The sequence below is a fragment of the Elephantulus edwardii genome, unplaced genomic scaffold, assembly GCF_000299155.1.
Source record: "Elephantulus edwardii isolate Elephantulus edwardi_28Jun2011 unplaced genomic scaffold, EleEdw1.0 scaffold00064, whole genome shotgun sequence".
In the NCBI taxonomy this organism is placed as follows: domain Eukaryota; kingdom Metazoa; phylum Chordata; class Mammalia; order Macroscelidea; family Macroscelididae; genus Elephantulus; species Elephantulus edwardii.
In genome coordinates, this window is record NW_006399814.1 from 6,585,586 (window position 1) to 6,610,042 (window position 24,457).

The 24,457-nt window shown below is 55.0% G+C and overlaps 1 protein-coding gene across 1 annotated transcript in view; it reads left to right on the top strand.

Moving 5' to 3' along the window:
- CELSR1 (cadherin, EGF LAG seven-pass G-type receptor 1) overlaps positions 1-24,457 on the top strand; it is a 178,252-nt gene that overhangs the window by 63,143 nt on the left and 90,652 nt on the right. The window contains exon 2 of the mRNA XM_006888122.1: positions 5,426-6,058. Coding sequence (XP_006888184.1) covers positions 5,426-6,058 — 633 coding nt within the window. The remainder of the gene's footprint in view (positions 1-5,425; positions 6,059-24,457) is intronic.

The following is a 24,457-nucleotide window of genomic DNA, read 5'->3' on the forward strand; positions in this document are numbered from 1 at the left end:
CTTCGTTCATTAGTGTTCAAAGCCTCAAATCTGTTCCTGAGATGGTTCTGAAATTCAGGTGGGATAGACTCAAGGTCATATTTTGGTTGCCTCGGATTGTGTGTGTTGCATATGAGTGAACCACTCATATGCAACACACAAATTGCATTAGGAAAATTTATTGTCAGAGACCTCTCCTGAGTGCTGAAGAGCAAGGATGTCCATCTAGAGACTAAGGTGTGCCTTAGTCTTGATCCAGGCCATGCATGGCCTTTACAATTACTTGCTGTGCATCACAGAGCTAGACAGTGACTGAGAATGGTAGAAGAAGCATTGATGCCTTTGAGTTGTGCTAGAGTATTGAACGTGCCATTGACTGCCAAGAGAACTAACAAGTCTGACGTAGAGAGGGTGGAACCAAGCTGCTCCTTGGAAGCAAGGATTTAGAGACTGTTTCAGATAATTTGAGTGTGTTGCCGGGAGGGAGCAGTCTTTGGAGGATGCCATGCTTAGAAGGGTGGAGGAACAGTGCAGGAGAGGAAGACCCAGATGAGATGGACACAGTGACTGGGGAAATGAGGGTGGGTGCATCAGAGACAGTGACCTGGCTGTGGAGAGAGCTGTTGTTCAGAGCTCTTGTGCACAGGGCCACGGTGAGTTGCAGTTGCCTCGACGGCGCAGAACACGTTCAGTGTGGCACATATGTTACTGTTGGTCACCCTTGAGTCAATTCTCACCCTTAGCAGCCCTGCTGGACTGTGTACAGCTGCCCTGTGGGCATCCTAGGCTCCATCTTTTGGGGAGCAGATCACCGAACCTTTATCAGAACAGCCGTGGCTTAGAACCACTAAGCTGTCAGCTAATAAGGCTCCCTCGACACGTAGCCCAGGGAACAGAGAACAAAGCTCCGAGGACCACCGTCCTTTCCTCTTGTCTGTCGTGGTCTAGAAGCTTCACTGAAACCTGTCCCCTGCAGGTGACTTGCTGGTCATTTGAAATCCCAGTGGCTTAGGTTCCAGCATCCCAGCGACAACACACATGTCATCTCAGTCCCACACAGTGGCAGACAGTGGTATGTGGGTCAGTTAGCAGAAAGGAGGCCAGGGCCACCCGAGGCTCCTGCCAGGGTGCCCTGCATGGTCCATGCTGAGGCCGGAGGCGGGCGGCTGTGTTTGCACTGCGGGTGTAACCACTTTCCCGTGCATGGGGGCTGATGGTGCAATGTTTGGGTTAGAAGATAAACAAACAGGATTGACGGGATCCTGTGAGGGAGGGAGTGGGGTCGCCTCTTGAGTTAGCAGGTGCTTCCAGCTCCCTGAAGTCGGGGCGCCTCTACCATTGCCACACTCCTGTTCCTCTCCACAGGGTTCCCTCACCATCTTGGCTTTAAGGAAACCATTCTTTCTTGTTGGAAACCTACACAGCAAAGTTGAGCAGTGGGGAAGGGGCATCAGCACACCAGGGCAGAAGGGCAGCGTCCACCCTGGGAGAAAGCTCACAGGAAGGAGGGGGCAGGAAGGAAAGATGGGCGGGGTGGAACAGCAGGGACTGAACCACAGTGGAGCCTTCCAGAAAGTTCCACTGGGCCTACCCTGGTGGGTGCTGCCTCTCGGGAGACCACTTGGCTGTGGGAGATCCTTGAGCAGGTGTGAACCCTGCTCCTGGGGCCATGGTGGTGGGGTGTCCATATCGGTTCTGACCCATAGTGTCCCCACAGACAGCAGGGTGACCCTGGGAACAGCCGGGCGCAGCACTGGGGGCAAGGCTGGTCTTATACCTGAGAGCATTTCTGCATGGATGCTGTGCGGACCGTGTGATTTTATGGCGAGTCGTGCATGCGAGGTGATGAGGAGGAGTGGGGTCAGGGTGGCCTTGCTGCTCTGGACCCTCAGTTTTGGTGCTGCAGGGTTGGGTGTTTCCTGTTAAAAAATGTTCATCTTGATTCCTTGGGCCTCGTGGCCTGGAGATGGGGTTTTTGCTTTACCACCAGGTTTCTACCTTTTAAGAAAACAGTTGTGTCATTTTTAGAATTTTCTTCTTGGAGGGGCTATCTCCTAGTGGCTGGACAATATGGAGACCAGAGGATGCTCACCTGAGCCCAAGGAGCTGGGGGCGGGGAGCCCTGCCCGGGAAGGGAGTTGAGAAGCCTTGGTGAAGTCATCCTGCTGGATTCTGGGGCTGTCAGAATTGGGGTACCGTGGAGTGCTGAGGGAGGCATGGCATTCCCAGCCAGGCTGGAGCGAGTGTCCTCCGAGAGCCCTGTCCACTCTTGTGATGGGAGGTGCTCTGTCCAGTGGCAGGAAGGGCCAGTTTGTGTTTGTAAATGGAGCGTTAGGTCGTGTGTCTTAGTACTCACCAGTGAGACCCCCAGGAGGGGAAGGGACACAGGGAAGAGGGAGGTCATGCATGTTGGCAGGTTCCGACTCACAGCGACCCTGCAGGACAGAGGACAGCTGCCCACAGGCTTTCTCAGGTCATGATCTTTACAGAAGCAGATGGCCACGTTTCTCCTGAGCCACTGGTGAGTTCAAACTCCAGTCTTATCAGCTCAGCCCTTAACCATGGCCACCACTTTCAGCAAGTCAGGCTGCATCGTCTGCGTTAGCCAGCTTGTTGAATCCTCCAGTCCTCATGCTGCATTCCTCTTCACAGAGTCCAGCTCCTCTGATTTTTTTTTCTCAGCACAGAGTCAAGAGGTATGGAGAAACATCATTACTTCTGGGTACTTTTTATTTACTATGGCTCCCAGCTCTTTGTTATAAAACAGCTTATTTCAGGTTGGGGACTTTTAAAATGTTGGTGTGTTTTTTTTTAGTAGACCTTAAAGACAGTTTCATATTTACAGAAAGTTATAAATATAATACAGATAGTTCCCGTACACCCTATACCCCATTTACCTATGACATTACTGACTTCATTACTGAGTTCTACTGCAGCAGAAACACACACACCTACTCCTCCCTTAGTGACCATCTCCTCACCCGGTAGTTCATGTTTACCCTAACAGTGAAAAATCTACCACCTGACTCTTTTAAGCTTTAACATCTGGCAGTAACTGGGGTGAGGGTAATACTGACTTTGATGGCTCAGCTTTTGTGTCCATGTGGCTGGCCCATGATTTCCAGTGGATTGGCAGTTATATAATGATGCAATTTGGCAGTTATGTAACAATATAATGTGGTTTTTATGTAACAGTGCAGTGTGGCAGTTATGTAACAAAGCAATGTGGCAATTATGTAACGATGCAATATGACAATCATGTAACAATGCAATGTGACAGTTTTGTAGTGATGTAATGTGACAGTTACATATGTAAACTGATGGCTGTGCAATGATGTAGTCATCCTCCATGTTTGTGGTCTGGTGGGTTTATCCTCTATTTTTTACATAATGACCTGGTTTTAGAATCCAGTCATGTTGATGATTGAGGAGTGGATATACCACAGTGGGTGATTTTAAACAGAAATTTGTTTTCTCATTTCTTACGAGGACCAAAAGTGTGTCTTCTCTGCTCTTTTCTAGCTCAGAGGGGATTAGTCTTAGCGTTCACCCTACCCAGGTGTGACCTAGTGAAGAAGATGAAGAAGACCCAGTCATGTACCTAGAGAGGTGGGGTTAGCATTCCAGCACTCACCTAAGGGTCATGATTTGTCCTAGGATAGTGCTAGTCTGGGTGAACTGTTTTGTGGGGTTTTATTAATTATTTTATTTCTTTTTCATTTCAATGAACATCTACAGAGATTTTGGGATTCCATTCATTCATTGTTGCACCCTTCTCCCCGCCCACCCTACCGTTTTAAGTGCTGTTGAGGCAAACACGACTCTTAGCAACCCTAGAAACGACAGCTATGAACTTACTGTGTCCTGTGTCGTCCCTCATGTTCTGCGTCCTGCCCAGGCCCGCTGTGGCAGTCACTGTGTCATCTGGTAGAGGGTCTTTCTCATCGTGATGCGTTATTGTCCCCCATGCTCGTGCCCCGCCCCAGCGCCCCACGTGGCCTCTGGTGCCCGTCTCGTGGAAACTCTCTGAGCTGTGGCAGGTTCTCAGACGTTCCCTGTTTCTTTTGGACAACAGCCGTTGTTGAATGTTTGCTCTGCAGGAGCTGGAGACGGATCTGGGAGTCTTTATCTTAAAGCTCCTGGGTTTCATGCCAGTTTCACAAGTGAGATGCCATCATCGCAGTTTAAATTTAGCCTGGCCTGGGTTATCACGAGGGCCGGTAGGAGCAGAGGTGCCGGGCGCAGGTCTCACGTGGCCCCTGACCGGTGGGCTGTCACGGGGAGCTGGGCCCTCACGGCCGAGCCCACATCCAACAGGGGATGCAGCTGCTCTGTGCTTCACCGTCCCTTGTCTGTGAAGCAGGGCTCACCCCGGCCCTTTGCCGTCTGCCCCGTGAGCACCAGAGGGGTTACTTGTCTTCATTGTTTACACAAGTTATGACTCAGGATTCTTTCCCAGTGTGATTCACAGCTCTCAGGGACCGGTGAGAACCACAGTATCGAGGTGCGGGAGCTTTAGTTGTGCTCAGCACCCCCTCATCACGGGCTTCCTGCCCACTGCTGGGCCCTTGCCAGGGGCTCTGACACTTTACAGCTGTTGGAATGGCAAGGATGTCCTCCAGGACGTCCCCTCTCACCAAAAATGAAGACACCCTAGTCACCTCAAGTTAGCTGTCACTGCTGGTGCTGTGTGGACCAGACCAGGGCCGGGCTGGTACTGTTCTCAGTGGCTGATCTCCAGGCCTGTGTTCCAAGGCACCTGGGGGTGGGCTGGAACCTGCTGCCTTTCTGTTAGCATGCAACCGCCCGCCTAGAGTGGAAGAAAGGCCTGGCAGTTGGTTTCCAGATGATCAGCTGTTGAAAACGGTGTGCAGCACCGGTGTGGAGGGACACTTGGGTGGCCGCTAACAGGGACAGGAGTGCAGCCATGACAGAGTGCCGGCCAAGGGAGGAGAGGGGACGCAGGCTGGTCCCCAGTGTCTGCAGCGGGGCACCTGTGGGGGCATTTGGATGGTGAGGGGCTGGACCCCAGTGCTTGTGGGTATGTTCCGCCGGTCAGCTTGGGAACAGCAGAATGCAGTGACCGGAAGCAGAGCAGGGCAGTAGGTCAGTTGGACAGAGACGCTGGAGGGCCGGGCCAGGCCAGGAGGGTGGGTGGTGGAGGACCCCACAGGGTGGTCCTGGCACGTCTCTTGTGCTCAGCACATCTGGGGCTCCCCTGGGGAGATGAAAAGCAGACTCCCCCCATGCCCACGTGACCTCAGGTCTCTCTGGGGGTGACGGATGGAGACTGTGGCTCTCTATGCCAGCTGGACCCTGGGGCATCCGTGGGGCGTCCCTGGGGCAGTGGGTGGAGATGAAGATGCCCCTCCCTCCATGCTCGGGTTACCCCAGGGCCCCCCCCCGAGACCCCACCACTGGTGACCTGCCTCTCCTCTGTCCCTAGACGGCCTCCACAGTGTCACCGCACTCTGCACACTACGCGTCACCATCATCACCGACGACATGCTGACCAACAGCATCACTGTCCGCCTGGAGAACATGTCCCAGGAGCAGTTCCTGTCCCCGCTGCTCGGCCTCTTCGTGGAGGGCGTCGCGGCTGTGCTGTCCACCGCCAAGGACGACGTCTTCGTCTTCAACATCCAGAACGACACAGACGTGCGCGCCAGCATCCTCAACGTCACCTTCTCGGCGCTGCTGCCCGGCGCGCGCCGCTTCTTCGCGTCCGAGCAGCTGCAGGAGCTGCTATACCTGAACCGGACGCTGCTGGCGGCCATCGCGGCCCAGCGCGTGCTGCCCTTCGACGACAACATCTGCCTGCGCGAGCCCTGCGAGAACTACATGAAGTGCGTGTCGGTGCTGCGCTTCGACAGCTCGGCACCCTTCCTCAGCTCGGCCACCGTGCTCTTCCGGCCCATCCACCCGATCGCCGGCCTGCGCTGCCGCTGCCCCGCCGGCTTCACCGGGGACTACTGCGAGACCGAGGTGGACCTGTGCTACTCCAGCCCCTGCGGTGCCCACGGCCGCTGCCACAGCCGGGAGGGCGGCTACACGTGCGAGTGCCAGCCGGACCACACAGGTCAGTGGGTGGGGACAGCAGGAGAGGTCGGGGGGGGGGGGGGGGCAGTGGGACGGGACAGCAGGAAGGGTCAAGAGGAGGGGCACATATACGAGTGCTAGCCGGACCACACAGGTGCGGGGCAGTGGGAGAGGGTGGCAGGAGGGGACAGCGGGAAGGGACAGGAGGAGGGGGAAATGTGCCAGCAGAGCACACAGGTCAGCGGGTGGGGACAGTGCGAGGGGACAGTGGGAGGGGACAGCAGGAGGGGTCAGGAGAAGGAGTAAATGTACGTGTGCCAGTGGACATGTGGACATGTGGGAGGGGACAGTGGGAGGGTAGCTACACATGTGAGTGCCAGCCAAACCACACAGGTGCGGGGCAGCGGGAGGGGGTGGCGGGTGGGGACAGCAGGAGGGGTCAGGAGGAGGGGTAAATGTATGAATGCCATGGACCATACAGGTGCGGGTGGTGGCGGGAGGATGGCTACATGTGTGAATGACAGCTGGACCACACAGTTGCGGTGGCAGTGGACGGGAGATAATGGGGAGAAGGGCAGAGGGAGGCTACGTATGTGAGTGCTGGCTGGACCACAGAGATGCAGGATAGTGGGTGAGAGACAGCAGGCAGGGGGCAGAGGACAATGGGAGGGGACAGTGGGCGGGGGCAGGGGACAGTAGGAGAGGGCAGTGGGAGGACAACTATACCTGTGAATGCCAGCCAGACCACACAGGTGTGGGAAAAGCGGTGATGTCGGGGCAGCATGCAGGGGTCAGCAGGTGGGGGAAGCAGTTGGATCCACAAGCTGGGGGTAGAGGAAGGGTGGTTACGTGTGTGAGTGCGGGCAGGACCACGTGGTGGAGGTGGGCAGTGGGTGAGGTTGGGGGGGCAGTGCGTGGGTCAGCAGGTGAGAGTCAGCATCCTGGGTCATGTGCAGCGTCCTTGCAGCCCTGGTCCGCGTCTTTGAGGTCCCTAGAGCCCACTCGGCACCTGGAGGGCTTCTGGCAGTTAGTTCCTTGTTCTGTTCACTTCTCTCCGGGTGCAGGGTTGGAGGGTGGTCGCTGGCTGAGGTGTGGGCGTGTGAACTTGAATGCAGGAAGGGCCTGCCATTCCCCCAGGTGCTGATGTCTCATCTGGCCCCCACTCCGCTCATCATGCACACTGGGTGTTGTGTCTCATCTGCCCCCCACTCCCTGCCTCCGAGACCTCCTTCAGCTTCACCCCTGGACTTAGATGAACCCCAGATGGTACAGAGAACTGGCACACTGGCTACTTAACTGTGAGGCTGGAGGTTTGAGGCCACTTGGGCACTTCTGAGAAAATGCCTTGTGGTAGACTTATTATAGACTGACCACAGAAACCCTGGGGGGCCCCATTCTGTTCTGACTCACAGCTCACCTGGGGTGAGAGACCCATTTCCAAGCAGAACCCCAGGCACAGATCCAGGCTTAGGGTGCCAGTGCCCGCTTTCATTGGGGGACACAGTTCAGCCCATAAAACCCAGTGACATAAGTCTACCCTTTATGGGAAGAGCACAGAGCAGGTGGGAAAGACTATCAGCTACCCCATGGTTGTGAAGAACAAATAAACCTGTCTGAAGGCCGTGCAGTCAGGGCTCCTTAGAGACCAGGCAGGGGGCGTCCTCTCACACACTTGGGCGCGTTATTAGAGACCAGTCCTTGGAGAAGGCCATCATGTTTGATAGAGGGTCAGTGAAGTAGAGGAAGACCCTCAGTGAGGCAGGCTGGCGACTTTGAGGGTGGGCTCCAGCACAGCGGGCATCTGCACAGGACTGGGCAGATTCCCCTTGTACGTGGGGTCACTGTGAGTCAGAGCTGGCTGGTCAGCACCTAGTAACATCCAGAGGATGGTGGGACCCTCAGAGTGCAAACGCTTTATACTCGGCCACTCTCCCTATCTCAGGGAGCCCTGGTGGCCTACCGGTAAGGAACTGTGCTGCTAGTGCAAAGGTAGGCGGTTCGAATCCACCAGGGGCTCCATGGGAAAGATGGCCAATCTCCTATGCAATTTATAGCCTCTACAAACGTGCTGAAGGCTCAGCTGTGAGTCAGTTCTGACTCAACAGCACACACAACTATCCTAAGCTTTGGCAGTTCAATCTCACCCTTTGGTTCCAAGGAGTAAGGGCCTGGCTGTCCTCCTTAGGAGAGGTCATAGCTCAGAAAACTCCAGAAAAGTTCTGCTTTAACAAGTGGGGTCATCATGAACGGGAATCAGATCACTGGCAGCAGGCTTGGGTTTTTGTGGGAAGTGGTAACAGAGTGAAATCAACTTTAAGAAACTTGATGCCTGTGCCTGCCTGCCCCTCTTTGGAGAGGTCTTGGATTTAAAGTGCTTTATTCCTGGCTCCATTGTTCGTGCAGCCCAGGGTAGGTGGGCAGAAGTCATCACCATTAATCACTTGCGTCTTCAAGGCTTGGGCTTGCCCACGCCTCCTGGTCCCTGCAGGAAGGAGCCAGGTTTCTGCCTTTGAAGATGCGTGTCTGTGTCCTGACACATCACAAAGACACCTAGCCCCACGTGTAGCCAGCACTGTTCTTTAAAAGGAAGGGCCAGCGCGGGAGCCGCCCGGAAATAACACGTGCCTCCTTCTCACACTCGCCCTCAACTGCGTTCAGTGCCATCAAGTCAGTACAATCCATGGTCACCCTGTAAACGAGGCATCTGAACCCCGTCCTGCTGGCCTGTGCCAGGCTCACCCTTCCTCACACTCAGACCATCGCAGCAGTCACTGTGGCAATCCAGCTGGTCGAGGGTCTTCTCTCTCGCTGTCCCTCCCCCTTTCTAAGCCTGAGGTCCCTCTCCAAGGAATAGTCATCCTAGCAACACGCCCAGAGTATGTGAGGTGAAGCTTTGACTAGGTGCCGTTGATCCAGCTCTGACCCATGGCCTCCTCACATCCGAGCCAACAAAGCTCTGGGCCGTGACCGTCCCCACCATGTGCAAGCTCAGTTGACACTGGGTCAGTCTGTTTGCTTCCTCTGTGCTGACCGTCTCCTTCCCCAGCATGATGTCCTTCTCTGAGGACTGGCCCCACCTAACAACATCCCCAGAGTACACGGGACCAGCCGCCATCCTCACCTCCGAGCAAGGTCCAGCATGTGAATCACGGACCCGTGCCTGTCCCGTCTCTGCAGGCTTCTGCCGTGAGGGGCTCCCTCCGTGAGAAGCGCTCACCGTGAGAGGCTCCCACTGTGAGGGGCTCCTCCACAAGGGGCGCCCGCCATGAGGCGCTCCTGGGGATTACCGGCTCGCTTCATACCGGAGATGCCTCTGTGGTCCCCCACGCCGTCGGCTCCATTAACGTGTTTAATACACACACCTGGCAGGTTGTCCCTGGCTGGCTGGGGGTTATGCGGCACATAGCTCCATTTACCCAGCTTATGGCGGGGGTTAAAGTATTAGCAGGTTTTATGGAGCAGGAAGAGACAGTTAAACCAGGAGGAGAAACACAAAGAGAGAGAAAGCCCGCTGCCCAGGGCTGTCCACTGGGGGAGCGGGGAGTGGGTGGTGGGCAGGGTGGCTGCTGGGGGGGAACACCTTCCCGCACCTTCCATGCAGAGCCTTGGTGGGTGCGCAGGTGGGGAGGGGCTGGGTGGTCTCTTCCAAGCTCTGCCTCACATACACAGACAGGCTTTCACATACACAGATGTGCCAGTTGGCAGAATTGATGGTGTGGGACCCAGCACCCCTGCCTCCGCTGGACAAGAGCGGGTGACTGACCCCCGTCCTGTATTGGCCTCAGCCCCTACAGAGGGCCTGCCTCACTCCTGGGGCTCAGTATGGTCAACTGCTTGGTGCACATACTGGCCAGACAACACGGGCCAGCATTGCTGGCCCCAGGCTGCCATATGAGTGGCCTTTCATTGGTGGGGACAGAGCGTCTCCCAGGACCTAGTGGGGATGGGCCCTCCAGCACCTCACTCTCTGGCAGCTTGGTCTGGGGCTGCCAGGAAGCTCCAGTCCAGTGCTGGGGTGCAGACATGAGGGAGGGTCCACACTGGCTGCGGGGCTGCTGGGAGCAGGTTAGACCACAGGTACTTTCGTTTTGTTTTCCCCTTGGCTGCTGTATGGAGCACTGCAAGTAGGCGGTCATAGAGAACGCCTGGACCTGGAGCCCTGAAGCTCTGGAACCAGGGAGCCTGGGAGCCCAGGACCCCTGGAGTCCTGAGACCTGGGAGCTCTGGAACCTGGGAGCCCAGGAGCCCTGGAGCCCTGGCCTGGGCTCTGCTGTGTGAGCTCCTCCTGAGGCTCCAGGAACATCCCGCTCGTGCCTCCATCCAGTCCCACTGCCTGCGGGTCCCTAGCCTGCAGCTGTGGTGTTACGTGGTGTTGTTCCTCTGTACCCCACTGCCCCACACCATATCTCTCTTACAAAAACACCATTCAGAGAAGGACTAGCATATCACCCTAACGTGTGACGTTCTCTGAGCCCTGGTGGGGCAGCGGATAAATACTCAGCTGCTAACCCAAAGGGTGACAGTTTGAACCCGCCCACCTCTGTGAGGTAGAAAGATGAAGCCATTGGTTCCATCGAGATGTGGGGCTGGGAAGCCCTGGGGGCTGGTTCTGCTCGGTCCTGTGGGTTACTATGAGTCAGAACCAACTCAACAGGGATGGTCTTCAAAGAGGGTCTCCAGAGACCCAGTTTCCAGTTAGGGACACGTTGGCCCATCGTGGGTCAGGGTCAGCTAAGACCCTTGGGGGCCTGAAAGCCTGCAGATTCTCTCCTGATGGACAGCCCATTGGGTCAGCACCACCCCAGAAGCTCTCACTCTGCTTCTTTCTGGTGGAGCTACACTCTGAGAAAGCATCTATGAGGGGTGACCAAGCCCTTCACCTCCAGGACCGTCCTGGATGGACAAATGGACGCAGGGATGGGCAAGGGGCTCCATGGGTGCTGAAATGACCCCGCTGTGTCCCTGAGAGATAAGAGCAATCAAGGCCGCTGCTGTTTTAACCCTGCCCCTCTTCCTTTCCCCCTCCCTCCCCTTTGAAGCTCTTGTTTTGTGGGGAGGTAATTGGACTCATTTATTCTTGATGAAAGTTGCTCTGTCGTCCTGGGGGTTTTATTACTCGCTCTCTGTAAGTTGAGCCACGGGGCCTGCGAGGGTGCCAGGCTGGAAGGGCCCCAGGCGCCTGCTGGGAGAGCCAGCTTCCGGGGGTGGAGGCTAGGACAGTGGGGACCCGGCGTGCAGTGTGTGTGTGTGGGAGGAAGTGGCTCGTGGGATGGCAGGAAAAGTGCAGCGGATCTGATGCTGAGAAAGAAACGCTCCTGGCACCTCTGCCAAGTCCATAAATGTTCCTCGCAGAGGGGTGCCCTGGGCCTCTCTTGTGTGTGGCTGCCCCTTGTTTTTTATGGGGTTATTTTGCAGTATAGAACTTTTTTAGATTGTACGTGAGCTCCCTAAAATGTACACATTAAATGATATTTGTTATCTTAGTGTTACCTTACACTGGAGTAAAGTACTGAAGACCCCATGGAGGGCCAAAAGAACAGAGATCTGTCATGGAGAAGGTGTAGCCAGAGTGCTCCTTGGAGGCGAGGATGATAAAGCTTCGTCTCACATACTTTGGGCATGTTGTGAGGAGGGGCTGTTCCTCGGAGAGGGACATCATACTTGGAAAGATGGAGGCACAGTGAAGGGGAGGGAGACCCTCAAACAGATGGATTGACACAGTGACTGCAGCAATGGGCTCGCGTGTGTTAGGAGATGTGAAGATGGCACAGGATTCAGGCTGTTCTTTAGAGACGCGGTGTGAGTTTTCCTTGACTCAGCAGCACTGAACAACAACCCCCTTATCCTCGTTGTTGTCTGCTTGGAACCAACTCAAGGCTGATTCTCTAGCAGGTTTTCGAAGGCTGTAGATCGCATGGGAGGAGCTTGCGCATCTTTCTCCCGCAGAGCCGATGGGGGATTAGAAATGAGCCGTGTGAGGCATGGAACAGATGTACAGCCTCATGAAGGTTGTGGCGTGCTGCTGGTGGTGCCCTTTTGAGGCGGGAGGGAGACTCGCAGGCCCTGAGTGAGGAGGTTGCTGATGGACCTGCCTTATGCAGTGTGAACCCCAGTGGGAACGTCCAAAACAAGAAGGATGCCACCCTGGCTTCATCCGATCTCCTGGCGGGAGAGTGGGCAGGAGGAGACATCAGAAGTGGCCCAGCTCTCTACCAGCACGTGTTGTTAGGGGTTGGTTCCCTCGTCCTTGCTTAACTGTTACTCATGCAAGACTTACATGTAGCACAGGATGCAGCCCAAGGGGACACTGTATGAATTAAAATCAGGATAGGAGTGTGTCAAGGGGACACTGCATGAATTAAAATCAGGACAGGAGTGTGTCAAGGTTGGATCCTTTCTCCACCTTCTTCAATTTGTACACAGTAACGGGGGCAATGAGTAATGGGGGTGGGCGTGTCAGACAGAGAGATTGGCTCAGGACAGAGCAGGGTTCAGAGCTGTTGTGCATAGGGTCACTATGATAGTCAACTCGGTAGCACATAGGTCATTATGACTAACAGTTGACTCAGCTGCACATAACAACAACAACAACATGCTGAGCACGTAATTCAAAAGCTGCAGTGTGTGAAGAATGTGGCATCAGGATAGGAAGAAGACTCATCAGCAACCTGCCTTACGCAGATAACACAGCCTTGCAGAAAGTGAAGACTGGAAGCAATTCCTGACGAGTATCATACTGTAGCCTTCAATGTGGATTACAGCTCAACATCAAGAAAACAAAAGTTCTGACAACAGAACCAATAGGCACCAAAATGGCAGATGGTGGAAAGATTGTAGTTGCCAAGGATTTAATTTTACTTAGATCCACAATTGGCACCAACAGTGGCAACAGTCAGGAAATCAAAAGATGTGTTGCATGGAGCAAATGATCAGGGACCACTTTAGCACATAAGAGCAAGGATATACGTTTAAGAATAAGGTGTAACTTTCCCAAGTCATGGTCTTTTCACTTGCTTCATATGCATGTAAAAGTTGCACAGTGAGGAAGGAAACTCTAAGAAGGACTGGAACCTTTGAGCTGCCCTGTTGCAGAAGAGTGCCCATGGACGGCAAAAGAGCAAACAGGTCTCTCCTGGTGGTGGTACATACAGTGCCTCTTGGAGGAAGGACGGCGGAACGTCTCGCATGCTTTAGGCGTGTGTCGGGAGATCCAGGTCCTTGGAAAAAGACATCGTGTTGGGGAAGGTGGACGTCAGCGAAGGAGCGGAAGACCCTCCACAGGATGGACCGATGAGCGCCTGCAACAATGGGCTTGAGGATGGTGGGGACGGTGGTTCAGGCCTGCTGTTCATAGGGTTGTTTGCGTTGTAATCGACTTGATGACTTCTAACAACAACAACAACGTCTTTCTCAACTCAGCCAAAGCCCTGCTGACGTAGGGCAGATTCTGCCTCATAGTGGCCTGGAGGACCGAGTGGGACCACACGCAGGGCTGCCCAGGCTGTGAATCTTTCCATACGCACCGTGCACAGGGCTGCCCAGGCTGTGACGCTTTCTATACACACCGTGCACAGGGCTGCCCAGGCTGTGAATTTTCACGGACGCACCTCCACCTCATCCTCCCTCCGTGGCTGTGGACCCAGACGTCGGCCTTTCGGTTAGCACTGGACCACGTGGCCACGGTGCCACCCGTGCTCCCTCTCAGGGTGGCAGATACAGCCTGTTGCAAGGCAATACTGTGTCGCTCTGGGTTTTGTTGCATTCCGTGAGGAGTGGACGCGGGCCCCTTCCTGAACTCCTGGTGACTCATCCCCACGCAGTTTCCTGCTGGTTCCTCAGGTGCAAGTCCGCACCTGTTGTTCCACCACCTGGAAGACCGTCGCTCCCCGCCCACCTGCCAGTCACCTGCCCCTCTCGGTGGGTCTTGGGGGCCCCCCTCAGGAGAAGGGGGGCCTTGTGTCACCTCTCCTTGTTCTGCTGTCACCATGGCTGTGATACATGCCTGCCCCTGCGTGTCCCTCAAGACACCAGAGCTGTTGAGCTAGTTAAGGTTCTAGAAGGTTCTGATTTATCTTACTCACAACGATTGGAAGACTGATGTAGACTTGGTCCTGTGATGAGTATTGGAGGACAGTGGTGCGGGGAGTGGTTTGGTGGCGGGCATACTGTGGACTGCTGGAGGAGGAACCAGACTGGGGTGGTCCTTAGATGGGGGATTGGGGGAGTGGCAAGATGCGGGCTCTGTTGGTGCCCTTCAGTCCTGGAGTGTGTAGAGTACTGGATGTCCGAGGGACCGTCACGGGAACAGACAGATCTGTGTGGGGAAGGTGCAGCAGGTGCTCTCCTTAGAGGCAACAGTGGGGTGACCTCACCTCACATGCTGCGGGTCTATTACCAGGAGGGACCAGTCCTTGGAAAAGGACATCATGCTTGGGAAGGTGGAGAGTCAGTGAAGGACTGAAAGACCCTTAGGGAGACGGAGCGACATGGTGACTGTGGCAGCGGGCTGGTGCGTGGTGGAGCTCCTGACCACGGGGGCGGCTAGGACAAGGCTCGCACCTGTTGTTTACAGGGTCCCTCTGTGTGGAAGTTGACCCGATGGCATGTAGTAACAGCACTTTGGACATGTCACAGGGATGACCAGCCACCAGGGAAGGACACCATTCTAGATGAACAGAGTCAGCAGACACGAGGGCCCTCAGTGACAAGGAGTGAGTGACACGGTGGTCCTGAGGTTGGCACATGCCAGGCACTGCTTCATTCTGTTGGTTGTGAGCCCACCTGGGCTGGAGCCACCACCCCTGCTCTGCCCTCACAGGGGCTCTGGGGAGGGGGGTTCCCCTGCTTTCTGAGGTGAAATGCATGACCGTGGGTAGCCCTGGAGTTCTCCACTGGGGACAGGGGACATTTATCAGTATCTGGGTACATTTCTGGGTGTCACATCTGGGAGAGGTGCTAAGGACATGTAGAGGGTTAAGATGGGGGTGCTGCAGTGCCCCAGAGCATACAGGACAGCTTCGAGGCAGCACCGTCAGCAGGAGGATGGTAGGGCCATAGCCGGGAGAGGCAGTGTCGGGATTCGAACCCAGGGAGCTGGCTCTGGGATGCTTGTGGGCCACTTTGCGACTGTCCAGTGAGAGTCAGCTGATTTCTGTTTACCCGATCCTTTCTCTTCATTTACTCAACACCACTGCTGTACAGATGCTTCTCTCTCCCGGCTGCAAAGGCAGAGGCAGCCTATTTCCAGAAAGATTGTTGTTCGTTTTAAGTGCCGTCAACGTAACCTCAGAAATCTGGCCACTGTGTTATGTTGTTATGTTCCAGCATGGAGGAACGGACTCTAGCAGGTTTTCGGAGGCTGTAAATCACATGGGAGGAGATTGCCCGTCTTCCTCCCTCAGAGCTGGTGATGGATTCAAACTGCCTGCCTTTGGGTTGTCCGAGCAACTCCTTGCCCCATAGTCCACCAGAGCCTTGGAGACCCTCAGGCAGGCCTCCTCCTCCTGTCAGGGGTCTCTGTGTGCCGAAGAATCCAATCTCCTTACTGGTGTTATTGGTTTTGTCTCGTGTTCGGGGTTTGTGCTCCCTCCTTGAAGCCCTCCGTAGGCTCTGAGGCTGTAAATCTCCCCAGGAGGGGACTGCCCGCCTACCTCTCTCCAGCAGAGCTTCTGGTGGGTTCAGACCACTGGCTGACCTCTCTTGGAGCAGCCTGACGTGCCATCAACGGCTGGACCAGAACTCCTGATTCAAGACCAAAACCCAGCAGGGCTTCTTGCTCAGTTACTAATTATGTTGTAACTAGTAACAGTTGCAATTTAGGGTGGAAAGATTTTAGAAAGCAATTTTGTTGCCAGTTTTCACATAATTGTGAAACGTGAGGCATTGACCATTTCTGACCCATCTACCTTCTGTGATTAAGATTGGTGGTGAGAGGTGTTGAGGGCCCCATGTCAGGGACAGGTGGAGGTGTGTGGAGGCAGGGTGACATCATGGACTGGGGGATGCCAGCCCTAGTGACCTCACCAAAGCAGGTCATCCACGCAGATACGATGCTGTTTCCACCTCTCCTGCAGGTGTGAGCTCTGGCTGGTTGACTGTCCTCGACCCCATCTCTCTTACTGTCCCGTCTTTCTTACTGTCCCAGCTCTGCAGTGTTCCTAGAAGCCCCTGTTCCTTTTCCTGGGAGTGTGCCATGGAGCTGGGGTGGGACAGTATTGACTCACTCAGACCAGTGTCCTCCTGCCCAGCACACCCCTCAGGTGCTTCTGTGACTGGCTGGGCCTTGAACATCATCACGTGCCTGGGTCCTTGCTCTGCCTTATCCACCTGCACCTGGGTGTGAAGTGGCCGGGGGTCCCTGTGGTGGACTCCAGATCACAGCTTTATGTGAGAAGATCAAGCAGAGGGCCAGTCAGCCTCCAGCATCCATGCTTGTGGACTCAGGGTCTCTACCGAGCTGTGGTCACAGTGTGGCCAGCAGGGAGCACCTGTGGGCATACAGATGACCCACAGGGGAGGGCTCAGGTAGTAAAGTGGCTAATGGTCCCTCCCTGGTGTCGCTCCAGTGCCTGTGTCCACCCACATGTCCTCCGTGACTCCGAGCCCTGTCCCTCTTGGAGGGACCACATTCTGATATTCAGTCACATTCCAGGGTTGGGACTGGACGTCCTTCTTGTTGTTGTTGTTGTTACGTGCCATCGAGTCGCTTGCGACTCATAGCGACCCTGTGTACAACAGCCCTAAACTGCTCTGTCCTGTGCCAATCGCACTGTCTCTGACACTCCCATCCCGATTATCCCAGTCACTGAATCAATCCACCTCATAGAGGGTCTTCCCCTCCTGCGCTGTCCCTCCACCCTCCCAAGCATGATGTCCTTCTCCAAGGACTGGTCTCTCCTCACAACATGTCCAAAGTATGTTAGACGGAGCCTCAGAATCCTTGCCTCCAAGGAGCCAACTGGTTTAAGTCTTTCCAGGACAAATCTGTTTGTTTTCCTAGCAGTCCGTGGTATTCTCAATACTCTTCTCCAGCATCACAGCTCAAAGGTATCAATTCTCCTTCTATCCTCCGTAGTCATTGTCCAACTCTCTGATGCCTAACAAGTGATTGCGAAGAACATGGCCTGTATCAGACGCACCTTAGTCTCCAGAGAGACACCATTGCTCTTCAGTACTTTGGAGAGGTCCCTAACAGCAGACTTTCCCATGGCAATGCGCCTTTTAATTTCCTGGCTACTGATGCCAAGACTGTTGACTATGGAGCCAAGCAAGCTAAAGCTGTGAACAATCTCAGTCTCTTCACCATCCATCCTGATGCTGCCAATTGGTCCAGTGGTGAGAATCTTTGTCTTCTTGACATTGAGCCTCAATCCATATTGTAGGCTGCAGTCCTTGACCCTCTGCAGCAGGCGCTTCAGGTCCTCCTCAGTTTCAGCAAGCAGGGTTGTGTCATCCGCATAATGCAGATTGTTGATAAATCGTCCACCAATCTTAGGGACTATTATTCTGTCATCCAGAGCCCACAGGCTCCTGACCCCTGCTGGCATGTACGGGAGCCAGCGGCCTTTCGTGTTGTGTGGTGGTGAGAGCTGGCTGGCCGCAGCGCTCTCCTCAGATGGCAGCTAGGACGCCTGGCCCTCCGGCCTTTCCTGCCCTGTTGGTTGTGTGGCACTGCTGTAGCAGGTGGCATGGTGGATGCCTTTAACAACAGGAATGTCTTCTCACCCTTCAGGAGGCTGGACGTCCAGGTCCAGGGAGCTGACTCTACGGGGCATCCTCGTGTCCCCTCCTGATTCTCGGAGCTCCTCAGCCTGGGCACCTGCGTCCAAGGACACACTCCACGCGCGGCTCACCTTTCTTGGCAGTGTTTCTGTGCCTACCTCTCTCTCCTGTTGTCTCGTAGGACAAACGATGATGCCGGCCACACCCCAGGATAACTGCCCTCGCACAGGGTCAGAGCTGACCACAGCACTTCACACTGCAGGTGTGGGTGTGATTACATCATTGTGTAACTATGTCCTAACCACGCAGGACATCGTCACTGCCCGGGGTATCGTTATTACTTGCCTCCTGGCTTCCCTGATATCATTGCATCACTGCCCCATCATTGACATCATTACATCACTACCCCATGACATCATTAAATCTAGGACATTGAGAATTATGATCCAACCAAGTGGACACATTTAGGGGACACTTTAATTGATATCACTGGGGACATCCACTTTGGGCCCTGGCCTGAGAGTGACTCGTGCAGACCCCTGAAGGGTGCCCTCTATTCTTGCACTCTAACCCGGGGAAGGTGCCATAGAGGGCTGCCCCACGTGGATGGCCCTCCCCTGGGAGAATGACAAAGGCCCCTCTGTCCTGTCCCAGCCTGTTTTCATCATGCACTCCTGGCCTGTCAGGGCCTGGATGTGGCGAGGTCAGACTTATCAGATGGCACTGGCGGCCCTGGGGGAGGGCAGCATTATTAATGGGGTTTGATCCCGGATGCAAGCTGACTGCCAGCGATGAAGGAAGGTTGGCGTCCTGCCAGCCACAGCCCTCAGGAGCGGCCCCCTCTCAGTGGTCAGTGAGCAGCCCTCCTTGTTAGCGGACCTTCTGGGGGAGCACAGCTGAGGTCTGGACCCCAGGGCCACACTGAGGGCCCTGATCCCAGCCATCACGGGAGTGTCCTGCCTGGACTACCCACCTGAGGTAGTGTGCTCACCCTGAACACCCCTAGGGCTGGGCACTCAGGACGTGCCCACCACTGACATCCCTGCAGGGGGGTGTGGCTCTCAGCACCTCCTGGACCTCACCCCCTGCTGTTGAGTCAGGAAGGCCCAGGACAAGGTGTCATTTTGATCAGCCTGCCTTAATGGACACGCCTCCGGATGGGACAGTTGTCTGGCGTGTTCAGAGTGACCATGCCAGAGGTCGCCTACCTGTATGGCTGCCACAGTGAGTGAAGTGGCAGGAGCTGAGCCAGGGTCGGGGAGCCCCGTCCAACTCAGCAATCCTCCACTGGGTCTTAGAGGCAGAGAATCGTCACTCTGGGAGACTGCCCATCTTTCTCCTTTGGAGCAGCTGGTGGACCTGAACTGCTGACCTTTTAATAAGCCCAACACATAACACTCCACCACCACAGCTCCTTACCCACGCATAGTGGCTGTCAGACAAGAGGTGGTCTCACACTGTAGAAACCAGATGTCCGCAGTGGAGGTTTTGCTGGCCCTGCTCGCTCAGGACGCCCTGCACCCCAGGGAAACCCCTTCCTTATCCTCCAGCCTCTGGTGCCAGCGTGGCTCATGGCCTTGGCTCTAACTCAGTGACCCTCCATCTCGACCTTCCTCTCTCTCTGTCTCTCTCTCTTTCTGTTTTAATTTGTGGTTTGAATGAACATTTATACAGAAAAGTAGTTTTCCATCAAACAACTCACACTTCTGTTGGGTGACCTGCTTTTTGGAAAGTAGATTGCCAGCCCTTTCTTCTGGTGAATTTGAACTCCAACTCACCCCTAGCTTTCTGGTGAACTTGAGCTCTACCCCCTCAACTTCTGTCTGTATTTGCAGCTCAGATCGTGCCTCCCAGAGTTTTCTGGCTCTCTGCAAGGTTGACTCTTTGTCCTCCATCTGTAGTGGAGGAGGGGAAGCTGGAGGGAGCACCCCTTTTCTGAGAAGATAGCCTCAATCTGTGTGAGTCGGGTGGGTGGAGCTGGGTCGAGACCGGGCTGAGGCCCTTGGGCTCTGGAGGTGCTGGGAGTAGATGATCCGGTTCAGCAGGGTTCCATTCCTTCCTCGTGCGGGACGCCTGCCACAGGACCCAAGCCCACGGCTGGCCCGGGAGGGAGTTTTCTTGGCTGCTGGAATGCCCGCTTTATTTATATTTTTTAAAGGTGGGTGTGGCAGGCTTCTGGGAATTTGCTTCGGAGCATCTGGTGAGGTCACCCCAGGAGCTTGGTGGTCAGGCTCCCTCCCTGCGCTGCTCACTTCCTGCCCCCCACTAGCCCCCTCCTTCTCTAACCAGGCAGGTGTCTGCCTTGCCAGGTGAGTGGGGGGAGCTGGCCCTGGCAGGGTGCTGCCCTTGGGTGGAGACTCCTGAGGTATCCAGGGTTGTGGGTGGAACAAATCAGCAGGAGGTGAGAAAGTCAAACACAGCTTGCAGCTCCTGAGGGGAGAGGGGGAGCAGAACCAGAAGGAGGGGGATTTGCCAACAGTGGCTCCCTGGTAAGATCCTTGTCTCCCATGCCAACAACCCTGGTTCAATTCCCAGTCCATGCATCTCGTAGGCAGCCATGTGGAGTCGGCTGATGGAGTGCCTTGGTAATCACATGATGCTGTATTAGAAAACCACAAAAAGTTGGTTGTACCAAACAGACATTGTTTTCTCTCAGTCTAGAAACCCATATTGAGAGTGCTGGCCCTCTGGGCAGGCTGTTCTCTCTTTGTCAGCTCTAGAGGAGGGAGTTTGACTCCTTTCAGCGTCCAGTGTTCCTTGGAGATCACAGTGCATCTTGGCATCAACCTCCTGCTGGGTCTAGAAGGTTCTCAGCACCATGACCTTGAGCCCAGAGGATACACTTGCCCCTTGTTCTTCTTGCTTGTTTAGCTGTCAAGTACCCTGACCTTTGTACACTTGTTTCAGCTCTTTTATGTCTCAAAGAGTTACAACCTCAATATGTGGCCTAATCCTTGGGTTGTTCTGTGCCTTATTAGCATAACTGCTTCTAACCCCGCCTCATTAGCATAACTGCCTCTAACCCCGCCTCATTAGCATAACTGCCCCTAACCCCGCCTCACTGGATCATGGAGGGGTGTATGTCCAGCAGGGAGGACAGTTAGAGCAGATCCCAAGATGGAGGGTCATTCTCTTAACACTGAGAACCACCCCTGGCAGGCTGACACGCATTTGGGGGGATCTGTCTGTGACATGTTACCATGATGCTGAATGAGTTTCAGTAGAACTTCTGAGACAAGACAGATGGGGAGGAAAGGCCTGGTTGTCTACTTCCACAGTCAGCCAGTGAAAGGCCACAGTTGTCCTGCACCAGGGTCCCCTCAGTGACATCTGATGATAGGAACCCGGGGGGGAAGAGGAGCTGTTGGCGGGGGGAGGGAAGAATGACAGCTGAGGGCCCAGTCACCCAACTGTGGGGTGTGTTCAGGTAGAGAAGCCCAAACTGAGCCCACTGTCATCAAGTGGACCCTGACCCGCCCTGACACTGTAGGACTGAGGGGATTCCGGGGCGGCCAGTCTTTGTGGGGAACACACGGAGCAGCTGATAGGTTTGAACTGTTGGCCTCTTTGCTACCAGTCCAACACGTAACCTCCTGTGCCGCCAGGGTTCCTTATTCAGCCTGATGGCGGGGAATCACAGGAGCAGCTTCCCAGTCACAGGGTCACGCCTCTGCCCTGGGGTCAGTGCTGTGGAGATGTGTCCCAGCCTCCAAGGATCACACGTCTGGGGAAACTGGGCTTGCAGCCAGGCTGAGCTGCAGCCTCCCTGTGGTTTTGTGGTGGTGCAGGGTCTGGGTGGAGACTGGCCAGCCTGTAGTGATGGCGGGGAGCTGAGCCGAAGGTGGACCTCGCTCTGGGGACCCATATCTGAGCTCTAGCCTGCTCGAGGAAGGCCCTGTCCTGCACAGCTGTCCACCCACCTCTGAGCCGTGAGCCTCCCATCGGTAAGGGCAGGGTGACAGACACGTTGTGTCGGTGAGCTGCACAGATGCAGCGGCTGACGGTCAGGCCTCAGGCGTAGCGTTGGTGAGGAGGACAGTGCAGGACCACCGGGCTTTCCTTCCCACACACAGGGTCACTGTGGGTCACAGTCTGCTCAGCAGCCCCTAGTGACAACTTCCCTCCACTCCAGATGGAATCGCCCCCATGTGTCACGACTGAACGCCGGATAGGATTGGGGTTGTCTCCTGCTGCGGAGTTTGTTTCCCTAAGCCTGCTGCTGGCCTGGTAACCCCCTGACTGACCTGGTCCCACTCTCGGCTCCTTCTGAGCCGAGTCCAGCCTGGGCCTAATTCTGTCTCACGACAGGATTCACGGTGCCCGAGCTGTACCCTCCCTGTGGTTGGAAATTCGAGTTTTTCTGGTTCAGTGCTTTCTTAGCACTAGGAAGGGATTAATTGTCTTTTATATATTTAAACACTTAGTTCTCAAACCTTTTTAGGCCCTGTTGCTCCTGGGGCGCATTCCACTCTTCCAGCCCCGAGAGTCTGAGCCTGGATGGGTCCTTTTGGGGGGCTTCTGGGGTTCTCCAAGGCCCTCTTCTCCCTGCAGCTCATTGGCAGGTTTTGCTTTGCTCTTGGTCGGAGCAGGAACCAGCCTGCTTCCTGCTCTCTCCACAGCCCTTCTCTGGATGGCATCCAACAATTTGGGATGTAGAGCTCATTATAAATTTAATCCAAATTATTTACCTTCCCCCTCCCAGACCTGCCAAGACAATCCCACCCCTTCTGGGCTCTATCCCTGCTGGGCGTGCCCCACCCCTACACCCTGTGCCTTTTGCCAGGTCCTGTAATCACAGATCAATGCCAGGAGGCAGCATCCAGCCCCCAGTCCCCACCCTGTAACCTGGGGCTCCCCTGGCTGGCCCCCTGCTGGGCCCTTGCGCCCCTCCCCCGCACCCTGTGAGGACAGATCTGATGAGGCTGTGGCTCCAGAGCATTGCTTTCAGTGTTAAATACGGGGTGCGGAATTCTTTCCTAGAATTCTTGTGTCAGGTGCCACATTTGCAGCCAATACCCAGCCAGTGACTGGGTCCCTCATGTTGTGGGTTGACCCTGGCTGTGGTCTAGGGGCTGTGATATTATGCATGTGTGTTATAAGTACGGCAGTGTCGGTCCTTGGTGTAGGTAAACAGTGCACAGTCGGACCATGGCGGGCTTCCCCAGGTTTAGGATTTTAGGGAGCAATGATGGTTGCCTGGAGGAACGCCGCCTTTCATGCAGGAGATGCTGGTTCGGTTCCAAGCCAGCACGTCTCACATACAGGCCCCACCTGTCTCCATGAAGGCTTGTGTGCTGCTGAACTGTGGGCCAGTGGACCTCATAGACCTTATAGATCTTACAGACTAAGACAGACTAGGAAGAAAGGGCAGGCCATCTGCCTGTGCCATTCCGCCCGTGGAGACCCTCTGGACCGCAGGAGTCCTCAGCTGGCACAGGCCTGGCAGTGCCTTGTCCTCTGTGCATGAGGCCTTGATGGCCGGGGGAGGTGGACAGCCAACAACAACAGGGTGCCCAGGGCAGGCAGTTAAGTCCACACCAGACCCTGTAATGTACAAAGAGCACGAGGCTCACTGAGAACCAGGGTCCAGAAGGAGATAGGGATGGACCCTGAGGGTCACCACCCTGACACCGTCCATCTCATTAAAGGACACAGGGATGGAGCCTGATGGTCAGCACCCTGACACTATCTATGTCATTAAAGCAGTGTTTCTTTTAAGGGCTCAGGAGCCCAGGTGGTGCTGTGGATAAAGTGCACAACTGCTCACTGAAACATCAGCGGTTCAAAGCCACCAGCTGCTCCGTAGGAACAAGATGTGGCAAGCCTGACGCAGCCTCGGAAACCCTCGGGCAGTTCTGCTCTGTCCCTTGGGGCTGCCAGGAATTGAGAACCATCTGACGGCGAAGGGTTTGGTTCTGGTAAGATGGCTTTAAGGATGGAGACTTACCATGACTCACTTCCTGCTCAAAATTGCCGTATAAGTGGCTTGAAAGGCGCCGTAGGAGAATCTTAACAAAGAGCCCTGGTGGTGCAGTGGTTTAGCACTCAGCTCCTGACAGAAAAGCCAGCGACTCAAACTCGCCAGCTGCTCTTTGGGAGAGAGATGAGGCCATCTGTCCCTCCTGCTCGGGGCGGATGCTGTCCCACGCTGTGGGGCAGTTCTGGGGGGCCTGTGGGGTCACTGGGTCATGGGATTGACTCAGGGGAGGGTTGGGTTTGATTTTTTGGGGGGCTTCTTTTTTTCATTGTATTTTGGTTTGCATATGAAATTTGTATACCTAGTGTTTTATTTATGTACAATATATTTCACACAGTCCTTTATTCACATTGTTTTTCAAAGGATCTTTCCCATACATTGTGTTTTATAAAATTAATCACCATTGATCCATGCTCACCATCACCCTGCCTTTTCAGGTCCTCAGTGGATCTTTGCTGATTCCTTCACTTCCTCCCTCTGCACAGCAAGCTCTGTGACCTCGTGATTCCCTCTCTCCCCTCAGTCCCCTTCTGCCCTCCCATTGGAGTCCCCCTCTAGACTTTTGTAAACATCTTACTGATGGTCCTTCTGGGTTTACAAAATTGGCCTTGTTGTTGTTGTTGTTGTTATGTGCCGTCGAGTCGCTTGTGACTAATAGCGACCCTATGTACAACAGCCCTAAACTCCGCTCTGTCCTGTGCCAATCGCACTGTCTCTGACACTCCCATCCCAATTATCCCA